The sequence below is a fragment of the Myxocyprinus asiaticus genome, chromosome 41, assembly GCF_019703515.2.
Source record: "Myxocyprinus asiaticus isolate MX2 ecotype Aquarium Trade chromosome 41, UBuf_Myxa_2, whole genome shotgun sequence".
Lineage (NCBI taxonomy): Eukaryota > Metazoa > Chordata > Actinopteri > Cypriniformes > Catostomidae > Myxocyprinus > Myxocyprinus asiaticus.
In genome coordinates, this window is record NC_059384.1 from 30,839,118 (window position 1) to 30,856,243 (window position 17,126).

Consider the following 17,126-nt stretch of genomic DNA (forward strand, 5'->3'; position numbering starts at 1 on the left):
GGCAGTTTTCACCACACACTGGAGGGCCTTCTGATCTGATCTGTGCAGTTACCATACCTGTTTGTATGGCATGCGTGGCGTGTGCATGCAATGTGGGTGCGTCGAGCTTGTACCCGGTGCCGCTGGTCTTCAGTTGGAGTCTCAGGTAAGTAACAGGAGCTTTGTTCGCAGCACGGACCAGGGGAACAGTCAGTGAGGCATAATCCAAGGCACGCACCTCTGCTGGCAGCCGAAATAGAGAGTTTGCGTCTTCGCTTCACAGCTGCACTCTCGATCACACTGACATGGCATCCAAACCCAGGAAAGCATAAACCACACAATCTGGTCACTGCTCGCTTCCTTCACTTCACTCTTCTCTTCCAAGCAGACTCATTTCTCGCACCGTAGCACGCAACTTTTCCCACCTTCCTCTAACAAACAGCACACATCTCAGTAGCAACGACTTCTCTCACGTCACCAGTTCACTTCCGTCCTTCTCAACGTGACAATATCTCTCCTTAAATAGTTAGTCACAAACAGGATCGCTTCAGAAGACATTGATTAAGCCACTATCTTATGGATCACTTTTATGCTGTCTTTATCTCCTTTTTGGAGCTTCAAAGTTCTGATCAACATTCACTTGCATTGTATAAACCTGCAGAGCTGAAATATTCTCCTAAAAATCTTTATTTGTGTTCAGCAGAAGAAAGAAAGTGGTACACATCTTAGATGGTATGAGGGTGAATAAATTATGAGAGAATTTACATTTTTTAACTATCCCTTTAAAGAACATCATTTTTCACCTGATAGTCTCTTCCGGTTCATGCCGTTGCTTTCGTAACGTGACGTCATTGCGCATGTGCGTTGGACAGGGCAGCATGGCGGTGCCGTGGAGGCGATGCTGGACGAGCAGCGCAGGAGCTGGTGTCTTACTGGACTGGTGCTGTGGGATCAGTGGAAGAGCGTTCACTCATGCGGCTTCAGCGGGCAGAGAAACAGCCGCTTCCAGAGCGGTAAGACAGGTACTGAGAGAGAGAGAGAGCAGGACATGCACGCGCAGCGGAGAAGGTCACCTGCACGAGCCACCATGCGTAATGAATGACAGATCACTCACATATAGAGCGCTCTCATATATTCTGACATGAGTTATGTTATCAGTTTAGATCGCTTGCATTATAGTAGTGCTGAAAGTCATGTTGCATTTAAATATTTTCAGGTACAGACGTGATCTGGAAGGAATTCCAGTAGTCTTGCACTTGCATGCATTCTCTGTGTAAAGGTCAAGAACTCATGCTGTAACTATGAAAGTTCAGACACGCCCATCGCTCAATCAACACGTTCATGTTGCATTTGAAATCTTACATCATGCTTGTCTAGCTGCACTGGTAAATGCCAAGACATATATTATATTTGTTTGTATTAGTTGAGATTGGTACATTTTATTCATTCCAGCTGTAATTTGTGTTATTTATGTGTTTTAGGTGCTGGTTAGAGGTGGCCCTGAACATAATTTTACCAAACCAATGTCACTCTCAAGGTATGTCAAATATGGTTAGGAGAGACCGGGGCTAGTTGTCACAAAATAACTAGCCTATAAGGTTTTGAGGCAAAAGTTCAATTACACAAATGCTTGTTTTGTCTAGTAGTGTAGTTTTATGTGTTGATTTCAAACACCTTGTTTATACTGTTTTACTGTAGGATATTGTTTGTGAAATGACAGACTTAAATATAAACATTTTTGTAATAGCTGTTGAATAAACAGGTGAACACAATGAAATCACCTGCCAGAAAAGAGTCAACTAAGTAATGAAGTTAGATAAAAAAATTTTTTTTAAAAACATAAATGTCAGGTCGGGTTAAGTTTCCAGATATGTTATTAATCCATTAATAACAGTTTCTGTTGGCCAAAACAATAGTTTGATATTTTGTGTTACTTTTCACATATTGTTTTGCTGTGTAAATTATCAATGAAAAGCCATTAAATATATATTATATTTAAAACAAAAAAAAATAATTTTCAAGTCAGTGTTGATAAATTGGAACTTGTTGTTTATTGACACTGATTTAAATATAAATATTTTTTTTATTTTATTTTTATTTTTATATATATACATATATAAAGCAATCATTTACACAGCAAAACAAAGTAACAACATGCCCCACCATAGGATGTTAACTGAATTGTCTTTTTCCTGGGCATTAACATTGGAAATAAAATTTTTCTTTTTTTGTAGCCAAAACTTTAATATATGTGAAAATTGACTTTTAGAAACTCTCCTAATAAAAGTAAAAAAAAATGTGACTAAACTAGCCCCAGTATATAATGTATCTATTGACTTGTAGACATTCATATGCATGCACATTGCTGTTTGGAATATTTGTATTTTTATATATGCCGTTTATTTTGTAAATCTGTATTGTATTATGTATTATATTTTTCTGTTTGTGTCTCAGGCACAGTAATAGACATCTTTACCCAACACAGCGAGTATGCTGTTGCAGTATACACAGTGATACAAAGTTCAAAGATCCTTTTTCACTTGCACAGAAGGACTTGCAGAATTTATATGAAGACATAAAAAAGGTATGTCAAAAAGTGATTGCTTAGAAAATAAAACAATAAAAAGCATTTTTATCTAAACCCTTTAAGCTCTGAAGGTGATTTTAAAGATTTCCTGTTTCAGTGGAATGCGTCAATTGAAATGCTTTTAACTTTTACAAAAAAATCAAAAGTGTTTGGTATCATTGTAAATATATTTTTTTAATGATATAGGTAAGTATGAGAATCTCAGCCTAAGAAACTAAAAAAAAAAGGTTTAAAATTAACCTTTTCTTTTTTTATTTGACATTATCTCCGGGGGGTAAATAAAGTTGCTATGAAAAACTGCTTTTGTTTAGTTCCCAATAATGTCACCTGTAACTGAGTTCAAGTTTGTGTTGATACGACAAAGCAATCAAAAGTTATAGCATTACAAAAATAATTTATCCAAGTGTCCAAAAACGTCTGTAAACAAATAAAACATAATACTTGTACATAAGAACTAATTACATGTTAGGGTATGCTCTCCCTCCAAAGCGTGCAGGCATGAGTAACGAGATCTCATTCAGTTCAATTCTGTGTCATTTGAGTCATCATTGAATCTGTTTCATATACTTGGCACTATCTCCTGGTGGCCATATGTATTAAGAGTGAACGATCCTCTCTGCCCATATTTGGATGACTTCCACCTCTGCTTGCAGCGATCTGAATCCTAATATGACTGGTTTAGCATTCCATGACGCTGGACAACGTACTACATAATTTCCGATGGAGTTATCTCAAAATTATTAATAAATTAATACAGAACACTTCTGATTTGTCTGCAAATTTCAAAGCATTTGTTCAGTTTTGGTCATAATGCCTACATGCATTGTAAAGTAGAGCTTCTAAGCTTTAAAATGATACCTATTTTGTGTTGGTAAAGACTTCAGTTATTAATATTTTGATAATATTTTTTTTCTCAGTGGGCCCGGGACCCGGCTTTTTAATCAATAATCATTAATGCCAACAAACACTGAAAGCTACTTTTCTAATGTGTGACCTTATGCTATCTCACTATTTTCTGTATTTTACGCAAACTGCTGAAACCAACCTTTTTGAAAATGTTTTTTTATTTTTTATTTTTTTTATAGGAGTTGTTTGTCTCTAAAGTTGAGCTGAAAGTGCTGTGTGATTATTACTTTGATGGGAAGGGAAAAGCCTTTAGACCAATGATTGTTGTTCTTATGGCTCGAGCTTGTAACGTCCACAGCAACAAAGAGGGGTAAGAAGCCAGCTCTGCTTATGTGTGTGTTTAGATTCCTAAATACACTTGATATATCTTTAATGAGACTCTTTTGATTGACACAGGGTTCTGCTGCCGGCACAGCGGTCTATAGCTATGATCTCTGAGATGATCCACACTGCCAGCCTGGTGCACGATGATGTTATTGATGATTCAGACACTCGCCGTGGAAAAAACACTATTAACAATGTGTGGGGAGAAAGAAAAGTGAGTAACTCAACTTTCTCAACTGGTAGGTTGCAGGTCTGTTCTGATATGGTTGCGGTCAGCAGGAAAAAAAATGCTAAATGCAAATAATAAAATAGAACTAAACATATAATCGTGTCATACATTTCAGAGTTTGATTTTAAGGACATTTTGTTAACTTTTGTACGACAAAATTTTTTTGTACTGCGTTGGGTGGCCCACTTGATGTAAAATTTGGGTTGAGAACCACTGAAAAAACTGACTATATCTTTGTTGATTGCAAATGACCAGTAGCATTTTTATTTGTTAGGCTATCCTGGCTGGAGATTTTATTCTGTCAGCAGCATCTATGGCTTTAGCACGTATTGGGAACAATATAGTGGTTTCAGTGCTGTCACAAGTCATAGAAGACCTTGTGCGAGGTATGTCACTCTAGTTTTAAAGTATAACATATTTTATTAGTAATGGAGCTGTGATTTCTAATCTTTCATGAAATTCCAGGTGAATTCATGCAGTTGGGGTCTAAAGAGAATGAAAATGAGCGATTCAAGCATTACCTTGAGAAAACCTTTAAGAAGACTGCAAGTCTCATTGCAAACAGTTGTAAAGCAGTATGTACGTTCTGACTCAACAATAAGTTGAAGTTCAGTGCTTGAAAGAGGAGTTTAACACAAATATTACGGTATTTGCAATTTTAGGTTTCAATTCTGGTGAACTCTGATCCTGAAATTCATGAGATAGCTTATCAATATGGACGAAACGTTGGCATTGCATTCCAGGTAATGTGTTTATAATTTTTTTTTTGTGCATTTTAATAGTAAATGATACATAAATTGTCTAAAAAATGAATTAACTTTTTTATTTAGCATTTTTTCATTATTTACTCAAACTTTCACACAAAACATTAACATTATATATATTTTTTTTATTTTATTTTTATATATATATTTAGAATTTTTAGATCGCAGTTTCTCCTGGTTTCTCTTTCATCTTCCCATTTTAGTAATTGTTTGCACATAAATAAATTGAAATACATTAGGAAGAAGGAAATAACAACAGTGCACACAGAAGTCCAGCAGCTACTTTTGCTCTTCAAAGATGTTAGCCAATCATAACACAGTGGGTGTGTATTTTGAAGTCTTAAAGGGGACAGCACAGAAAATCGAGCATTTTAGACAGAGGGCCAGAGACAGGGAGGAAAATGCTCATTTAATTCTATATTATGACTTTTTTGTGCAACAACCTTTACTAACATTATAAATTAACCTCAACCAAAATAATAACAAAAAAAATTAAAAAATAAAAATGCATGACCCCTTTAAATATAATGAGCTCATACGCGTTTGTCGCGGCTCTAATACACTGGACCATTTAAGCGAGATTGTGTTGCACACCGGTTTATTGTAGTAACAGGCTGGCACTAACAACCAAACAAACTGTGGTTGGTCTTTACATGTCCCAGATAGCTCTTTCATGTTCAAGCAGATGATTCTCTGTATTGTCGCGACTTGAGAGACTAATCGGCCAAACGAGCAAATGTATCAACCGATAAAGATACCAAAAATGTTACGATTTATTGCCTCTGTGATATATCGGTCAACCACTAGTTGTGTTTCTTCACTTATTACAGTTAAAGGGATAGTTCACCCAAAAATGAAATTCTCACCCTTATGTTGTTTCAAACCCATGTGACATTCTTGTATGATAAAATGATTCAATGAAAGTGAATAGTGACATCTCCTTTTGTGTTTAACCTAAAGTCATGCAGGTTTGAAACAACATGAGGGTGAGAATTTTATTTTTGGGGAACTATCCCTTTAAGCAGTAAAAAAAAACTTATCAGAGATATTGCTGACGTGTTGTAAATTTCTTTAGCATCATGGTGGTATTACCTCAGTAAATGCTATTCTTGATGGTTTACGTTATATTGCTTTAAACAGACATCTTCTAAAGGGACACATATGTAGGTTTTCACTGGGTAACTGCTATAGGTTTTAAAGCAGTCAGATACAAAGTGAGTCACACATTTTAAAGGGATAGTACACCCAAAAATGAAAAGTCTCTTATTTACTCACCCTCATGCCATACTAGATGTGTATGACTTTCTTTCTTCTGCTGAACACAAATAAAGATTTTTAGAAGAATATTTCAGCTCTGTAGGTCCATACAACTTTGAAGGTCCAAAATGCACATAAAGGCAGCATAAAAGTAATCCATATGACTCCAGTGGTTAAATAAATGTCTTCTGAAGTGATATGATAAGTGTGGGTGATTTTATACTATACATTTTCCTCCCTGCGCTGTAGGTGGCGATATGCACAAAGAATACTATCGGCAAAAACAAATAAGAAGAATATGAAGGTGAAAGTGGAGATTGATAGACAACAACAAAACAAAATAAAACAAAAAGACTTAAATATTGATCTGTTTCTCACCCACACCTATCATATCGCTTCTGAAGTCATGGATTAAACCACTGGAGTCTTATGGATTACTTTATGCTGCCTTTATGTGATTTTTGGACCTTCAAATTTCTGATCACCATTCACTTGTATTGTATAGACCTACAGAGTTGAGATATTCTTGTAAAAATCTTTGTGTTCTGCTGAAGAAATAAAGTCATACGCATCTAGGATGGCATGAGGGTGAGTAAATGAGAGAATTTTTACTTTTGGGTGAACTATTTCTTTAAATATAGGAAGCTTTCCTTATTTAATTGAATACGTTAATGTACACAATAAAGTGCAAATAAGAATTACTTTCTTACTTTAATTAGAAAAGTAATTAAAAAAAACTTATTTGTGTACTTTGTCAGCTTGTGGATGACATTCTTGACTTCACATCATGTGCAAAAAACCTGGGGAAGCCGTCAGCTGCAGATCTCAAACTGGGCCTGGCCACCGGTCCCGTTCTGTTTGCTTGCCAGCAGGTAGGGCAGCTGAATGCATCTTTAGTCTAAAAGTATTAAGGGGCAAGGGGGGTCTGAACCAGAGTTTGATTCCACCCTCTTCTTTCTGCTGAGAAAACCATAAATAAGAAATGTGTTGTTTAATTAATGGGATATGTATCCATCATCTGTCGCAGTAAACAAATCTGGTTGAATACTTTCATACTAATGTTGAACAATAAGGAAGTCCACATGAACTGTAACCCACGTTTAAAGTAAAGGAAGACCTGCGAGATCAATGTAATTCCAGGTGTAGCACAGATGGAGGTGCCACTGTCACGTGTGTGTCTATGTGGATCTGTTACGGATGCTTGCCTTAACATCCGTCCACACTATGAGAGGCCAAACGTCTTAGATGTTGTTGTCAATATACTCATCACATCAAGTGCTCCATAACAATCAAGGCCTTAAACCACACTGGCTATGTACTCAAATTAAATTTAACATCCTGTTTGAGTCTCGTTTTTCCATTTGAGCTGCCTTAGCAGTTAGCAAAACTTCTACACATTGAGCTGTGGTGCGTCCCATTCCAGAAATGGGCACAAATCCCACATACTTGGTTCCTTGGTGCGCACCTGAATTTGGAAAAAAGCATAAACACCCACTAAAATTACTGAACTATTAATGTCACACAGACTTGGGTTTACACCAAAAGCTATAGTGTGAATAAACGTAATTTACTTACAGAACATTCATAAGGTTTAAAGCTAATATAATCTGGGTTAACAACAACAGTAACTTATTACTTCGTTTTAGACTTCCAAAACCACATGTGCACTTTTAAAACAACTCTTGTGTCTCCATCGTTAGTTTCCGGAGCTGCATGCAATGATCATGCGCCGTTTCAGCTCTGATGGAGATGTGGATCGAGCCTGGCAATACGTCCTAAAGGTAAGAGGATTTGTGTTAATTTCACCCCAAAAAGAAAAGTTGTGATTATTTATGACAATTTCACAATGCGAAAAATCGTAATGTTCATAAAAAAAAAGCCCATTTCTAATTTCTTTCTTTTGATTTTTGGGTGAATTGTGACCCGGATGTGTTCTTGAAAGATTTTGTGGCTTATGGACGTTTTGTTAACTAGCTTTGAATACTCATTAGCATCTCGCATCACATTTCTCCATGTTCACATAGAGTGACGGTGTGGAACAGACTAACTACCTCGCCCAACACTACTGCCAAGAGGCCATCCGTCAGATCAGCCAGCTGCGGCCATCGACAGAGCGAGACGCACTGATCCGACTGACCGAGCTGGTGCTGAGCAGGGACAAGTGAGCCTGGATCCAGGTTCCATACTTAGGCAGCTACACCTCTGCAGGGCCTCCACCCAAACAGAGAATGAAATTATTTACACTGCTGTCACTGTATACTTTACCGTACTGTAATCGCAGAGCACCCCGTCCGATCACAGAGTCCTGAGCTGTGTCACCCCTGCACGAGGTGCAGTAAAGGAAGACCTGCGAGATCAATGTAATTCCAGGTGTAGCACAGATGGAGGTGCCACTGTCACGTGTGTGTCTATGTGGATCTGTTACGGATGCTTGCCTTAACATCCGTCCACACTATGAGAGGCCAAACGTCTTAGATGTTGTTGTCAATATACTCATCACATCAAGTGCTCAATAACAATCAAGGCCTTAAACCACACTGGCTATGTACTCAAATTAAATTTAACAAGGTATTTTTTTTTAAAAGTAAACATCCTGTTTGAGTCTCGTTTTTCCATTTGAGCTGCCTTAGCACAACTTCTACACATTGAGCTGTGGTGCGTCCCATTCCAGAAATGGGCACAAATCCCATATTTCTTAGTGATATGTCTATAAAATTGACATTGTCTATAAGTTAAACATCAGTTGTCTAAAATTGTGACACAGGAAGTAACATCACTTGGACTCTTTCTATATGATGGTGGGAAGACAAGTAAATCTCATTCCATTTCCATCCTCATTTTTAGTGCTATTTATTAAACTCAACCATTCAACCCTGTTACCAAAAGTTATTGTAAAAAAAATGATTAAACAATATTTTTCTTTAATTTATGGCAATACGTATATTGAAAAAACCTAAAAGTTCTTATTAGGTTGTCACAAAACTTCCCTGCAGTGTTCTGGGAACGTTAGTCTTTGGTTATACAGAACATTCTCTTGTTTTATTTTTAATAAGTTCTTAGGTTGAAATATAAAAATATAAAACCTAAAAATAACCACTAGAGAATGTTCTGGGAAAGTTAGTTTATGATTATACAAATCAAACCTAAAAATAACCACTAGAGAATGTTCTGTATAAGTTCTATTTATGTTGTCATACAAAAACGTCCCTGCAATGTTCTGAGAACATCCATTTATGGTTATAAAAATCAATCCTAAAAATATCCACTAGAGAACGTTCTGTATAAGTTCTTATTAGGTTGCCACAAAAATCTTCCTGCAGTGTTCTGGGAATGTTAGATTATGGTTATACAAATAAAACCAAAAAATAACCACAAGAGAACTTTATGTATATGTTCTTATTAGGTTTTCATACAAAAACCTCCCTGCAATGTTTTGGGAAGGTTAGTGTATGGTTATAAAAAACAACCCTAAAAATAACTTCTAGAGAACCTTCTGTATAAGTTCTATTTTGGTTGTCATTCAAAAATCTCCCTGCATATTCTGGGAATGCTAGTTTATGGTTATAAAAATAAAACCAAAAAATAACCACTAGAGAACTTTATGTATAAATTCTTCTTAGGTTGCCACAAAAATCTTCCTGCAGTGTTCTGGGAACGTTAGTTTATGGTTATAAAAATAAAACCAAAAAAATAACCACTAGAGAACGTTTTGCATAAGTTCTTATTCAATTATCATACAAAAACTTCCCTGCAACGTCCTATGAATGTTAGTTTATGGTTATAAAAATAACCACTAGTGAACGTTTTGTTCAAGTTCTTATAAGGTTGTCACACAAAAACCTATAAAAATAAAACCTTAATAGAATGTTCCCAGAACATTAGAAATTAGTTCCCCCCCCCCAAAATAACCAAATGGAAACCATATGTTAACGTTATGGGAACAATCTCTGTTTGGTGGGAATTTGATCAATAACTAGAAACCCACATTTGGTAAACTAGCTAGTCCCTAATAATTGATCTGTTAATTTAGGGTAATTCTGCAACCCTGTTGTTACACCCAGTCTGCCCTTTTTCTTTTTGCAATTTATTTTTAATTCTATAAATGAATTTTATGTTTATTGCTACAAAATAAAATCACTAATTTGGGTTTTACACTATGTCCCACAAAAATGAAACAGCTCAGATACAACTTTGTCTTCTCAGGTTGAGCATCTTTGATGAGAAATTTTTTAATTTATTTTTTTTTTTAACCCTTTTAGCTCTGAAGGTGTTTTTAAAGATTTCCTGTTTCAGTGGCATACCCAAAATTAAGGGCTTATAACTTGATTAATAAATAAAATAAGCAAACAAGTAGGGTCAAGAAAACTTTTCAGATGTTTTAATGATATAGATTATGAAACATTCTGAGACTCTGAGCCTAAAAAACTGCTGAAAAAAAAGAAATCACAAATTTGGTTCTTATTTTTCTGATTTGCTATTATATATCTCAGGTGTAAATAAGGTGGCTCCGAAAAACTGCTTTTGTTTTGTTCCCAATCATGTCACCTGTAACTGAGAAAAATTGTGTGTTGATACGACAAAGCAATCAAGTTATAGCATTACAAAAATAATTTATCCTAGGGTGTCTCAATCAGCTCCCACGCAGCCATCATACCGCTCAGGAAGGAGATGCATTCTGTCTCCTAGAGATGAATGTAGTTTGGTGCGAAAAGTGCAAATCAATCCCAGAACAACAGCAAATTATTTTGTAAAGATGCTGAAGGAAACAGGTAGAGAAGTATCTATATCCACAGTAAAATTAATCCTATATCGACATAACCTGAAAGGCTGCTCAGCAAGGAAGAAAATACTGGTCCAAAACCACCATAAAAAAGCCAGACTACAGTTTGCAAGTGCACATGGGGACAAACATCATACTTTTTGGAGAAATTTCCTCTGGTCTGATGAAACAAAAATTGAACTGTTTGGCCATAATGACCATCGTTATGTTTGGAGGAAAAAGGGTGAAGATTGCAAGCCGAAGAACACCATCCCAACCGTGAAGCATGGGGGTGGCAGCATCATGTTGTTGGGGTGCTTTGCTGCAGGAGGGACTGGTGCACTTCACAAAATAGATGGCATCATGAGGAAGGAAAATTATGTGGATATATTGAAGCAACATCTCAAGACATCAGCCAGGAAGTTAAAGCTCGGTTGCAAATGGGTCTTCCAAATGGACAATGACCCCAAGCATACCTCCAAAGATGTGGCAAAATGGCTTAAGGACTACATAGTCAATCTGATAGAAAAGTTGTGGGCAGAACTGAAAAAGCGTGTGCGAGCAAGGAGGCCTACAAACTTGACTCAGTTACACCAGTTCTGTCTGGAGGAATGGGCCAAAATTCCAGCAACTTATTGTGAGAAGCTTGTGGAAGGCTACCCAAAAAGTTTGACCCAAGTTAAACAATTTAAAGGCAATGCTACCAAATACAAACAAAGTGTATGTAAACTTCTGACCCACTGGGAATGTGATGAAAGAAATAAAAGCTGAAATAAATAATTCTCTCTACTATTATTCTGACATTTCACATTCTTAAAATAAAGTAGTGATCCTAACTGACCTAAAACAGAATGTTTTCTATGATTAAATGTCAGGAATTGTGAAAAACTGAGTTTAAATGTATTTGGCTTCTGATTTCAACTGTATCATGAACACTAATTCGGGCACTGGCAAGGGTACTGATTCACTGAACATTGGGAAACTTATGACTCAATCACCTGCGATATGATAAACTCACACATTCAAGCCCAGCTGTTATTAATCAACAACATTGCTGTATCAGTGACACTGTCGTTCATTTTTGTTGAAGATATTAAAACGTCAGTGTCATGAAAGATGAATGACATTAAATAAAGAAACACAAATATAAAGGAGTGTATATTAAACCTACTTTTTACAACTCTAATATTTAAAAGATTGTTTCCCTTTCAGTGTAATTATGGATGAAAATAACAAAAACTCAAAGAGAAAATAAGGCTTTAACTTCATATATTTACACTTGAGAGACTTCAGAAGACATGACGACGTATCCAGTAAGGGAACATAGTGAGTAATGATGCTCCCTGGTTTTTACGGAGCACTGTGGGATTTTTTAGGGAGCGAACGTTTCGGTGCCCTGGAACGATTTTGCGATTGAGACAGCCCTAGAAATGGCCGACTCCCTGATCAGTGCCCTGACGACTGAACTAGGGAACTGATTGAGACGTGCACACACACAGTGTACAAAAACGCCTACAAGTGTCCAAAAGTCTCTCAAAACAAATAAAACATAATAATTGTACATAAGAACTAATTACACATGCAAACACAACAATGACTAAAGGTTTGCATAGCATGCAGACATGATTTTAGTAATAAAATATCACAGAATGAGTGACTTTTGACTCAATGAGTTCCGAGCTTTAAAAGGGTTAAAAGTTTCAAGCTCCATTTTGAACCATTTTCACGATGTGGACGTGAACAAATACAGGTGACGCAAGTTTGAATCCAGCTCTTAACATACCCGAACCGGTTCTCTATCTCATGTCTTATCTCAACATTCCTCTAAACAAGTAACGAAAGGCAAAATAAAACATTCTTCTTCTAGTAACTCATCAGACACACATTTTACATAGAATGATTTATTATAAAAGACTGTACAATTACATTTCAATTAACATATTATAAATACAAATTCCGAGCAAAGTGAGCTTCGATCCAGATGGAATTCAGTTTGAACACTTCAAAAGTTTCAGTATGACAAAAGAAAAATCTCAAGGCATTAGCTTTAAACTTCAGAAATCACTGGCAGTGTCAGAAGTAGTTTAATGAAATCATAATGCTAAAGCACTATCAGTGCTCACCGACAGTGAGCTAGGATCTGAGTTAGGTAACTACACCAGTTCATTTCTAAGAATAAGATTGTAGTTGACACCTTTCAGTTGTTCTATACAGAGGAGCTACGCCAACTGTAATATTGGTCTCTTTACTGTAAAATACAACACGGCAGTTACTAGTTACAAACTATGGCACACCCAAAAAAAATCCAGAACATTGTATGAATTGTGATTGGTACTGATTAGAGACCTTTAGACACTTTACAGCCTAAATATTTAAGCTATCTTAAATATTCATGTTTGTTCATTGTAGAAAATAATGTAGTCTTTGTGGAAAAAACGAATAATTCATGGTAACACTTTACAATCAGGTTGTTCATGTTAACATTAGTTAACGCAACATGAAATAACAATGAACATTAACAATGGTTAATGTTAATTTTTATATACATATTTATACATGTAACATAGACTAACATTAGTACATTCATTATGAACTAACAATATTATATTTATAAATTAACATTAACCGAGACTGTTAGTTTGAATGTGTAAACTAATGTTAACAACTAAACCTTTCTGAAAGTGTTACCAAATTCATAATTAAAATGGAGGGTGAGATTTTGTCCAGTCTTTAAAAAATAAAATAAATGTTAATCTGTGCTTTGCATTCATTACCCAAATAAAAACGAAAAATGTGAGCATAAAAATAAGTAGTCTACAAATATCTCTAAAAAAATCGAGTTTACTGCAAATAATACAACGATGGAAGCAGAATGGAATTAAACGTTTAGGTTACAATACATATCTTTTGATTTGGAATGCATGCTTTACGTCAAGATTTCGAAATATTTATGATTTGGTGATAAAACGTTAAAATGAATTTGATTAAAAAATGTTTAAAAACAAATGTGCATTGAGGGGGGAGCTAAAGGGAATCAAATACATTTTATTTGGACATTTAATAAAAGCAGAGACAATCATCTACTTTACATGTTCACTTGTGGTATTGACCGCTCAAGATACTGTGATTGACATTCACTACACTCTTTCCTTTTATGTACATTGACTTCCTCTGGTCTTTGAATTGTTGGTCTGCCCCAATTTCCCCCACATCCACCCATCACCACAAAATAAAGTAAAAAAATTTGTTATTTAATGTCACAGATTCGCCATTTGTCAGGAACAAACATTCTGCCATCCTTATAAACTGGTTCATACTGTGGTCTAAATTGGACTGATTGGGTATTTGTTTGATAAGATTATGAAGTATGGTCCCTTCAATCGGCATAGTGCATGATTGACTCCACATAGTTGCCTGGAAACAGACCTGTGACACCGTTGCAAACACCCTCGAACCATCCATCATCATTCTTTTTGACGATGTAGATGATGGCTCCTTCCATGAAGCTCAACTCATCATCCTTATCCTTGGTGTAGTCATAGATAGCCACCACTGAAAAGATTACAGTAACAGTTGAGACAAACAGCAGCTATTAACAAATACACTTATTAGGTACCCTTGTGCACCTATTTATTCATGCGATTATCTAATCAGCCAATCGTGTGGTAGCAGTGCAATGCATAAAAACATGCAGATACTGCCAGGACCTTCAGTTAATGTTCACATCAACCATCAAAATGGGGAAAAAATTTGATCTCAGTGATTTCGACCATGGCATTTGTTGATAGTCAATAGATTGTTGGTGCCAGATGGGCTGGTTTGAGTATTTCTGTAACTGCTGATCTCCTGGGATTTTCATGCACAACATTCTCTAGAATTTAATTAGAATGTTGCCAAAAACAAAAAAACATCCAGTGAGCAACAAAAAATGCCTTGTTGATTAGAGAGGTCATGGAGAATGGCCAGACTGGTTTGAGCTGACAAAAAGGCTACGGTAACTCTAACCACTCTTTATAACTGTAGTGAACGGCATAGCATCTCAGAATGCACAACATGTCAAACCTTGAGGCAGATGGGCTACAATACCAGAAGACCACGTTGGGTTCCACTTCTGTCAGCCAAAAACAGAAATCTGAGGCTGTAGTGGGTCTACCATTTGTGTACCACAGGAGAAATCCAGATTCATCAGACCAAGCAATGTTTTCTTAGTCTTTAACTATATTCTGAGATGCTATTCTGCTCACTACAATTGTACAGAGCGGTTATCTGAGTTACCGTAGCCTTTCTGTCAGCTTGAACCAGTCTGGCCATTCTCCATTGACCTCTCTCATCAACAAGGCATTTCCGTCCAGAGAACTGCCACTCAATGGATGTTTTTTGTTTTTGGCGCCATTCTGAGTGAACTCTAGAGACTGTTGTGCATGTAGTAGACGAAAAGAATGTAAACCTAAAATATATATCTCACCTTTTTCAATGTAGGACTTGGGGGCCCACTGTGGGTCTCCATCCACGTAGGGGTCACTGTATTGCACTACAGCTGCCTCTTCATCTTCGTAGTCGGCTGGCGGTGGTGGGGGTGGAGGCGGGGCCTCGTCGAACATGGGCATGTCGTCTGGGGGAGGTGGAGGCGGTGGAGTCGGGGTATCTGCAACTGAACACCCAAAGACATTAATAACCATGAGCTCCAAAGTCCATGTTGGCAAGCTGGGCTGGGCATGCAATCCAGCAGGTCTTATTATCACCATGCACACATTCTCATGCAGACTAGTTAGTAGACATGCAAGTCACATGAACACAGAGAATTTGGATACAATATGAACAGTATGTCTGCTGGAGATGTTGATGTGCGGAGTATGTGATCACATCTATGGATCTAGGGTGATTGTATGCATGTACTATATGTAGGTACTCAAAGATATGAATACTTACCTGATTACAATGGAACAGAGAAGTTTGGTTATAATGCTAGATAATGCCCTCAAAATGACAGGAAAGTTAAGCAGGCATTCTTCATCATCAGTATACCATTAGTACTCCCCTCCAAGTTAAAGGGATAGTTCTAAAAGTTCAATTTAGCATTGGAAGTGAATGGGGACGGATGCTGTCAAGTTGAGTAAAACATAAAAAAGCTCTATAAAAGTGTCTTTAAAGACATGTGGATTTCACATGCCAATACTCACTGTAGTCTCTGAGTGAAAGACATTTTCTCGTTGTATTCTACTAATCAAGACCTATCCAATGATATATATATAACATGGCTATTGTTTTTAAAAAATCTTTTAACTGGTTCTAAATATAATTGTTGCGATCGCAAATTTGCGAACTCTGAAAATGGAACGGTTTTAATTTGTCATCAAATTTAAAAGCAGTATTTGAGAATTGCTATAGACAGCTATATTCATTGTAAAGATAAGCGTCTAAGCTTTAAAACAACACCTAATTTGTGCAGATCAAGCAAGTGGTTGTTGAATAATACCATAGTATTTATTTTTTCATGATCAGCGCCCTCAATCAGGGTTTAAGAGGTTAACCCCTTAAACTCTGTGGACCCGCCAGCAGTTGCGTTTGAGTGCCACCTGCATTTCTGATCTGTACAAAAATGTCTTGGTACTTGCTTCCATTTAGTGGAATGAACCAAGACTTTTTGCAAGTCCACAGAGCAAACAGAGCCTGAATCACATACTTTCAAAAACAGGATAAAAAAAAAATATATATATATATACTCATCATAATACTGTAAACATATACAATATTTTTTATGAATTATTGAAATCTTTTTTCTATTAAATGAGACCAATATTTTGCAATTAGCCCACTGCATGTGTGTAAGGTGAGCTTTTAAATGTACCAACTGAAATATGCAGCAGAAAGGGTTATATGTAGTCCAAAAAACTCATGCACCATTTTATGTCTTCTGAAGCCATAAAATAATTGAATAACAAAACGGTCCAAAAAGTAATTGACTGAAAATGCAGAAGTGCAAATGAGTTTTGAGATCTAATGCGGAAGGAAAATTTGTCAAACTTTACACGAGACAATGAGTTATGAAACACCGACAACCAAATGGCATTTGGCATGTGCCATATTTTAATGTGCAAAAACATTAAAATATCAGACATGGCGGAGGACAAGATATGTGTATTTATTTTATTTTTCCATTATTTAACCAGGAAGGTCCCATTGAGATACGAGATCTCTTCTTCCAGGGAGTCATGGTCAAGAAGAGATCTCGTATCTCAATGGGACTTCCTGGTTAAATGTCGTCAGAAGACATGGGATATAGCGCATGAGTCGCACGGACTACTTTAATGGTGATTTTAT

At 36.4% G+C, this 17,126-nt stretch overlaps 2 protein-coding genes across 11 annotated transcripts in view; one reads left to right on the plus strand and one right to left on the minus strand.

Moving 5' to 3' along the window:
* On the plus strand, positions 1–13,188 carry LOC127432031 (all trans-polyprenyl-diphosphate synthase PDSS1-like). Its single transcript, XM_051682796.1, has 11 exons — positions 1–1,001; positions 1,461–1,516; positions 2,434–2,563; positions 3,652–3,782; positions 3,869–4,010; positions 4,300–4,411; positions 4,491–4,600; positions 4,688–4,768; positions 6,805–6,918; positions 7,747–7,827; positions 8,071–13,188. The coding sequence occupies exons 1-11, from the start codon at positions 837–839 to the stop codon at positions 8,209–8,211; spliced, it is 1,263 nt and encodes a 420-aa protein (XP_051538756.1). The 5' UTR covers positions 1–836; the 3' UTR covers positions 8,212–13,188.
* The window catches only part of LOC127432026 (abl interactor 1), a 95,350-nt gene continuing 90,914 nt past the window's right edge, over positions 12,691–17,126 (minus strand). For all 10 annotated transcript variants that reach the window (XM_051682779.1, XM_051682781.1, XM_051682782.1 and 7 more), the window contains 2 exons: positions 15,271–15,456; positions 12,691–14,357 (listed from right to left, as the gene is read on the minus strand). In XM_051682779.1, the coding sequence (XP_051538739.1) occupies positions 14,182–14,357; positions 15,271–15,456 (362 nt within the window). In that variant the 3' untranslated portion in view covers positions 12,691–14,181. The remainder of the gene's footprint in view (positions 14,358–15,270; positions 15,457–17,126) is intronic.

Excerpts from the sequence above, each read along its gene's own strand:
- LOC127432031 (XM_051682796.1), top strand. The coding sequence starts at position 837 with ATGTGCGTTGGACAGGGCAGCATGGCGGTGCCGTGGAGGCGATGCTGG. Across the intron at positions 2,564-3,651 it reads TATATGAAGACATAAAAAAG|GAGTTGTTTGTCTCTAAAGT; the intron begins GTATGTCAAAAA and ends TTTTTTTTATAG. Across the intron at positions 4,601-4,687 it reads TTGCAAACAGTTGTAAAGCA|GTTTCAATTCTGGTGAACTC; the intron begins GTATGTACGTTC and ends TTGCAATTTTAG.